At 49.4% G+C, this 8284-nt stretch overlaps 1 protein-coding gene across 1 annotated transcript in view; it reads right to left on the reverse strand.

Annotated features, from left to right (window-relative positions):
- Nucleotides 1-8284, reverse strand: part of cdh23 (cadherin-related 23) — a 160408-nt gene that overhangs the window by 126815 nt on the left and 25309 nt on the right. The window contains 3 exon segments of the mRNA XM_060073834.1: nucleotides 365-457; nucleotides 1681-1728; nucleotides 3306-3448. Of these exon segments, the coding sequence (XP_059929817.1) occupies nucleotides 365-457; nucleotides 1681-1728; nucleotides 3306-3448 (284 nt within the window).

Here is an 8284-nt window from a genome sequence, read left to right on the forward strand (position 1 = left end):
TTTCATTATATGGGTCATAGTGAATCATGGCTAGTCTGAGTGAACAGGCATTGGGTCTTGGACGCGTTGGTCAGAACGTGTTCCGGTAGTTTTGCCGGCTGGTTGCGGTCCGACAAAACAAGAATATCCAAACCAAATTCGTTTTACAATCCGACCAAAGACTGATTTCGATTTCGATTTATTATGTATGCTGCTCAGATCAGCCTTCACGAAGACGGGGTCTAGTCCCTCTCCAGCACCACGCCTCGACCGACGCAGACACGTTTCCCCGAACTCACGTTCTGCTCCGGTAATGGCTGACACGACCGGGAAATAAACCACCCCAAGAATAACTGAAAAAGTGCAAGTGGGGGGTTGGCCTTACCTCCGGGATGTGCACGGTGTACGGCAGCCCGTGGAAGCTTGGCGCGTTGTCGTTGACGTCCCCGATAAGGATGTTCACCGTGTCTTTGACCACCTGTGGAGGAGATGGGAGCAGAGAGTTTCAAATAAATTCCATTTTATTTGTGTAGCCCTTAATCATAGGTACGGTCTCAAAATGCTTAACAGGACATCTATTTATGACACCCCCTGACCCTAGCCCCCCCAGAGGGCAAAAAAAGAACTCCCTTAATTAGCAAGGAAAGAGTCTTGAGGAGTAACGGAGAGTGGGGGTTCCCTCCTTCCAGGGATGATCAGGTTATCATACATACTGTTCATACAGGCAAAACATTTGAAATGGGAGATGGGGTGCTGGCCGGTAAACCATAAGGAGAGACCAGGCATCAAGTCGCAGTCACCACAACACGCTATATAGCGACGTTAGTGCCCCACTCCGTGCGCACACTGCCCCCCCCCTAGATGAGGACCAGTCCGAGCTTCAGTTTTAGGAGGTTGCAGAGAACACTGCAGCGGTTTGGACTGGCTGGTCGCGGACCATCTGAAGCCCTTGCCATTATGTTTGTTATATAATATAAGGATAAATGGTAAGTAACGGAGTGACGAAGAGTGAAGAACACAGTTCGAGATATCCATTTTAACTCGGATTTACTAGCACCAGAACAATGTTCGAAATTACTTAAAAGGTTCCGTAGAGCACCCCCTAAAGCATGGGAAGAACAATGCATACTAATTACTAACCATTGCATACATAAGTTGCATTGGGGCCTCAAGAGATTGACGCACACATTTAGATTAGCGAGAGGGGAGCCCTTATCGTTATCTCGAGTATCTCTCCGGTTGGACTACAGTCCCTGAGGTTTGGGTTTTGTTTTCGGAAGGGGCTCCCAGCTCCTGGCTTCACGTTAATGTAAGCACTGGGTCTCTATAACCACATACGGCTGCACGCCGTGGCTCGCTGCAGCCATGTCGGAGTTCCAGATTCAGAACGCTATCTTGTGATTCTCTTGCAAGGTCGCCAGTTGCAAGCAGTTTCATCGCAAATCTTTGTGGCTGAACTGGGCTTGAAAAGCCACCGGGGCCTTCGTGTGCTGGCCGTTACCAGCCAGGGTTAAGTCACCGACGTGAAGGGCCGTAGCGGAGGGTTGAAGTCTGGGAGAGAGATAGGTGTCAGGGTGAGTATGAGTGAGGTCCATTTGAGGTCCACTTGAGTCCTTTAGTCCTACTGTCCCCAGGAAGGGTAGTGGGGTGAGGTGAGGAGTTGGGGGGGGGGCATTGTGGTAATCAAAGTGAAACTCTTACCCCTTGGCTGTCACTCACGGAGAACTCCACCTGCATCTGTGACACAGACTGGGAGAGAGACAGAGAGAGGGAGAGACAGAGACAGAGACAGAGACAGAGAGAGAGAGAGAGAGAGATGGAGAGAGAGAGAGACATCAGTATAGGCTTTATGTAGATACAATAAAACAACACGCAGACGAAAAATAGAGTGACGGCACTCTGAGCTCAAAAGCCTTGCTCGTATAATTCTCTCCCTATCTTTGACCAGGGAATATTGGATGTCTTCTCACCCTTTCTTCCCCTCTTCCATCACTCCATAATTGACTTTCCATCCTCCATTTTTAAAATTGTCCCCTATGTTTCTTGCAGAATGCATCGCTTTTGCTTTGCCGATTGATTGACGGGTTTGTATGTTCCAGAGTGTGTGTGTGTGTGTGTCTGTGTGTGTTTGAATGTGTGTATGCAGTAGGGCTGTACGGTATGGACTTAAATGTGTATCAAGGTATGATTTGAGGCATAGACGGTAACGGTATTATATCACGGTATGTTAATCTTATCTTCTAATTTCGATATAAATGCTTCTGCCTGGGTAAAATACTGGTTAGGCAGCAAAACTGCATAGCAAATGCTAAATCTTTTCTCAAGATACTTCCATCTCTGAAAACACAAATATTTAATAGCATGGATTTCTTTCTCCGCTTGCTCCATCTTGTCGTATTATTTTGGCATCTCAATTTGGCTGAAGTGTGTGGGGGCAGGTAATGCGTACCTGGGATCGAGTGTTTTGACCATCTCTTTAAAGCCCTTTCTATCGACATTTTGAAAGGGAACCATGTCCTTACACGGCATTTGTTATCTCGTTCCACCGACTGGCTTTGGAAAATGCCTGCGGAAGCGATGTCTGAGATGCAGAGACAGCTTCACTCTACCAGCGTTTGTCTCGTACGGTGTGGAATGAGAGCTCATAAGGGACTATTGCGCAAGCACGCAGGCACACAGCAAGCGCGCCTGAGTGCTTGCGCAATAGCATGCTGCCTGAGAAGGCAGTATCGCTGTCAAATCTATCCCTGGGAAAAGAAACGTTGGGCCGAATTGAAAAAGGAACTACATTTTGTTACCATATTTTCAGTAGTTGCGCGTAACTTAGTTTTTACATGAAAAAGTAGTTATGTTACTGTATTAACGTGTGACTTACTTTATAATGCGTTACACACAAGACTATCTAGCGGTCACACCGGTCTCACGGTAACGTCAAAATCCATACCTTAGTGCAAATTCACAGCGGTGTACTTTCTATACCGTTTATACCTCTAGTATGCATACATGTATCCCGAATACATACTTGTGTGTGTGCGTATGTTTCAAATTGCGTATGTGAGTTTTTGTGTTATTTATTCATGTTTGTTTACGTGTGTCTGTGTAATTTTTTTTTGTGTGTGTGTGTGTGTATATGTGTGTGTGTGTGTGTTTGTATGTGTTTCAAAGTGTGGATGTGTGTTTGAGTTTGAGTTCTGCATGTATATAGTCTATGTATGTAGTCTATGTGTGTGTATTTGTGCGTGCGTGCGTCCGTCAAATAGATTGATCATTTTATAGCATGACGTGTGTGCGTGTGAACACGGGTGTGTGTGTGTGTGTGTTCTCACCTCGCGGTCCAGGGTCAGTTTCAGCCAGACCACGCCGGTCACTCTGTCCACGGCAAAGTACCTCATGGCCTCCTCGCCCACCACCCCGTAGATGAGGGGCTCACCTTCAGGGTCGTCGGCCCTTAGCTGGGTGACCGAGGAACCTGGAACACACACAGGGTCACAGGGTCACATGATGGGGCCGAGGTCACATGATCCTAGTCCAGAGCACAGCGTGGTTAAAGAGAGAAACCAAAACAAAATGTTGCAGGTCTTTGATGTTCAGGTAAATTAATTTAACAGAGGTAGAACATCTCCATCACTTTGTATCACTGACTACAGTGGTTGGTGTTTGCTTCTGAAACGCTGTGGGAGGGTAACGTGTGCAGAAGGGGTTTAACACGGTATCAGCAGGTGGTTTATAATGCAAAGTAAAGAATAAATAATAGATCATAGAAAATTATTCCCATCCCAGGTACAATTACTCTTATTTCACAGCAAATACACAATATCTCCACAAGAGGTATTCTTTGTATTATTTTGTATGGATAGCCCAATTACTGAATACAAAAGGGAGAAAGGCAAACAGAAAATATGGTTCCAAATAAAGAGAATAGGTTTGAAATACTTTAGTTACCGACGCGATGCATTCATGCACTTTCAATTATGCAGAGAAAGCACATTGGCTCAAAACCTGGGGCACAACAGTAATGGCCAAAGAACAAAAAGGGTTATACATATAGTAAGTAATGAGTTCAATCAAATATATATGCCATGTAGACACACACACACACTCACATGCTGATGCACATACACAAACACACACACATGCTCACACACACACACACAGACTCACACACACACACACACCCTCTCACCTGCGCACACACACACACACACACACACACACACACACACACACACACACACACAGGGTCGGGGAGGCCGAGTGCTTTTAATTGGAGCTGTATCGGTTCACAGGCTTCATTCATCACAGACAAGGATCGCAGACAGGCTGGCTAATCAAACCCAGGGGTGGAGCAGCGGCAGGATGGCTAATCTACCATGCTGGACACATGTGTCAGAGTGGGAGGGCGGGGCCCAGGAGATGGCCATTCAGTTCTGTGACGCAGGGCTACTGGCGTCCCAGAGAGGGTGCTCGGGCTGGCTGGGTCCTGCCACTGACTAGAGGTGATGAGGACCAGGTCCAGGTCAATACAATGGATGAACTGATACTGAGTGTGTTTACAATACAGACCACAGTAGTGTTGATCTTTTATACACACTGCAGTGCAGATACTGGTCTTTTCCCATTTTACACTGACTGAAGAGCACTTGAGCACTCCTATGGAACACGCACACACACAAACACAAACGCCTACACAACCTCCCCCCCACCACACACACACACACACACACACACACACACACACACACACACACACACACACACACACACACACACACACACACACACACACACACACACACACATATATAACACATACCCTCACAGGTTAACACAACTGTCTTTAAACAGTTTATAAGTTGTTGGTTTTTTGTTTGAGCGAAACTAAATGTATTTGTTTGTTTTACGCTGCCTTCTTGGCCAGGTCTCTCAAAAAGAGATTTCAAATCTCAATAAGACTTTAACTTGGTTAAATGAAGGTTTAATAAAAGGAAAGAACACACACACACACACACACACACACACACACACACACACACACACACACACACACACACACACACACACACACACACACACACACACACACACACACACACACACACACACACACACACACACACACACACAGCTCCCTACCTCAGACAACAGAGGAGAAGTCAAACTCTATCCCCCCTGTCAAGGATGGCCAGAACTGCTTAACACAACGACCAATTAGCCTCCACACTCACCCGGCCCCCTTGCTTATTAATACACTTCATTTCACCATGAAAGGTGGCAAAATGACTAATTAATGTAACGATTTATGAACCCCTCTCATTGCGGCTAATGAGATTTATGCAAATCAACTGCTTTGATATGAGTTATACTTCGGTGGAAGACGTTGCAAATTAAGGATTTTACCACACGGTCATCAATAATTGGGTTTTTCTTTTTTCTTGGTTTCCTGCGAGCGCAGGGCTGAGGAAGAATGGCCCGCTTCATGTGGCGAGACATGTGTTCACGTGAAGAATAACAAATGGCCGCTTGATAGTGCGGCGCACCCCGCAGAGCGGAGGAGATTAACTCCACGGTACACGCTGGCACACAGAGGAGCTCTCGGAGGACTTCACCTCCTCCTCCCCGGGGCCTGGGCCAGGATATACAGGCACACACCGAGGGCTGTTTGATAAATCTACGAGGGCTGTGTGTCTTGAGGAGAAAGAGAGTTGGAGTGTGTGTGTTGATTTGCGCTAGCGTGTGCGTGACCGAATGTGACACACTGTGTGTGTGTGTGTGTGTGTTTGTGTGTGTATCTGTGCATGCGTGTGTGTGTGCGTGTGCGTGTGCGTGTGTGTGTGTGTGTGTGTGTGTGTGTGTGTGAAGGCAGGCTCCTGGTGCTTATCTATAACAGTGTGGCACACAGCCTTTTCCCCTGACAAATGACACTATTTAGCGGCAAGTGATGCCAGTATTACTGTTATGCATGATACAGTGCACATTAACACCTCCCCTCCCCTTCTCTTCGACGCCACGAAACCCCCCCGCTCATCTGACAAGAGCGATGAACTGGGAAAACCAATTTCTCTCTCTCTCTCTCTCTCTCTCTCTCTCTCTCTCTCTCTCTCTCTCTCTCTCTCTCTCTCTCTCTCTCTCTCTCTCTCTCTCTCTCTCTCTCTCTCTCTCTCTCTCTCTCTCTCTCTCTCTCCCCCTCTCTCCCCCCCCCCCCCCCCCCAGCCTATATCTATCTGCCTCTCTCACTCCATGTTTTCCAGACAGGGTGACCCGGAAAAAAACGCGGGGCTCCACAAAGGTGAGCAGATAAACACATTGAGGCCAGCTACCTCACAGGTGGCCCTGACCTATAAACAGCTTCCCTGCAGGAGGGGATCGCTCTGTGGTTAATACAAAAATCTTGGAGAGAGGAGAAAGAAAAACCGTCCAGAGAACTCACACCGGAGAGGGACTTTCGTGACTGAGAATAAAAAGATCGTAAGCCCGCGGAGGCATTCAGACTGGATGCACAAACGGGCAGAGCAGACAACCTGATCGAACCTTCTCTTGGCATTCACTGGGCATGTGCAGCCCCCTAAAATGGGCATCAGGGGTTTTTGGGCTTGTTTAGTATGTCTACCGTGGGAAGGAGTAGTGCGGACACATGATGCAGCTTTGACGGACCGCAGTGGACCAGGAGGAGAGGCCGGCCAGGAGGAAGAGGAGGAGAAAGAGGAGGAAGAGGAGGAAGAGGAGGAAGAGGAGGAAGAAGAGGAAAAAGGAGGAGGTAGAGGAGGACAATGAGGAAGAGGAGAATGAGGAGAAAGAGGGGGAGGAGGAAGCGGAGGAAGCGGAGGAGGAAGAGGCGGGCCGGGGGAAAAGGAGGAAGGGAAGGACGAGGAGGAAGAGGAGAAAGAGAAGGATGAAGATGAGGAAGAGGAGGACCAGGAGGAAGAAAAGGAAGAGATGGAAGAGAGGTACGAGGAGGAAGAGGAGGAAGAGGGGCATGCGACGCGGCGTCCCCCTTCACGGCGTCGCCTGTGTTTTATTTAGCTCTGCTGTGTTTTAGGGAGGCCAGCAGGGGGGCTAAATCTCTCCACCCGGGGCATCAATCCCTACAGCATCAATCCCTGGGGATCAATAGGAGGCGTGTGTGGCAGCCTGGGACAGCGACCCCGCCCCGGGTCGGAGCAGGCGGACGGGCCCGGGCCGGGTGTGTGTGGGGGAGTGCATCAGGGGGGAGCCTCTGTTTATTAAATGGTTGACATGTGGGGGCCTCCAGTCCATCCAGGGGCTGATTCAGGGGGACGTGTGGTGTCAGGACCACCGTTTGAGATATGATGTGAATTATAGCCGGTCGTTTTTCATCCTGCCCACAGACCCAGTGTGAGGAGAAAGTGACCAGGATCTGGGTCTCAGGTGTGCGTTTGTGACTGTGTGTGTGTCTATGTGTGCGTCTATGTGCGTGTGTGTATGCGTGTATCAGTTTGTGTGTGAGCGCGTATGTGTGTGTGTGCATTTGTGTGTGCGTGTATCAGTTTGTGTGTGTTCGTGTATCAGTTTTTGTGTTAGTGCGCGCGCACATGCGTTTACGTGCACGCATGCGCGTGTGTGTGCGTGCTGGTGCACAGCCTACATTGTGCACCTCCACAGGTTAATTCAACACAGCGTAACACATCGTTGGAGCCGGCAGAGGCCAACAAAGCCAGAGGCGAGGCGAGGCGAGGCAGGGTCACGCTCGGTGGCCAGGCATCCCGCCGCCGGACAGCGGGCCGGGGGGGCCGGGGGGGGCCGGCTGTGATACACACAGGGCCCTGATGAATACTTGATGACTCGTCTCGGCGAGCGCGCCGATGACTCCGAGGCAGCCGGCCCGCTCAAATGACGGCGGCGCCTCCCAACTGACAAAAGAGTTCTTTCACGTGTGTCAGCAGCGGCAGCATCAACACACCGGAGCCCCAGCCCGTCCAGACTGTCCATCACTCACGTCAGAGACGCACATGAAGAGAGACAGGCGGGCGGGAGGAGGGCTGCCTCAGCATCCAGAGCAGGGTCCTGAGACAGGGGTCCTGGTAGCCCGCGGGCTAGGCGGGAGGGCGGGAGGGTGGGAGGGCGGGAGGGCGGGAGGGTGGGAGGGGGAGCTGGGGGAAAAATGTCGGCCATTTTGTCTTTTTGTGGTTTTGATATCGGTTGTGATCCATGTCACGTAGTTCCACCTGAATCTATTTGGTTCTGAATACCAACTCAGCATAATGATTGGATCTGAATGCTTTCGTATACGTTTGGTAAGGTGATCTAATGGATGACAACAGGTGAAGCACAAGCCGATCTTTTTTCA

This window comes from Gadus macrocephalus, chromosome 15 (genome assembly GCF_031168955.1).
Source record: "Gadus macrocephalus chromosome 15, ASM3116895v1".
Lineage (NCBI taxonomy): Eukaryota > Metazoa > Chordata > Actinopteri > Gadiformes > Gadidae > Gadus > Gadus macrocephalus.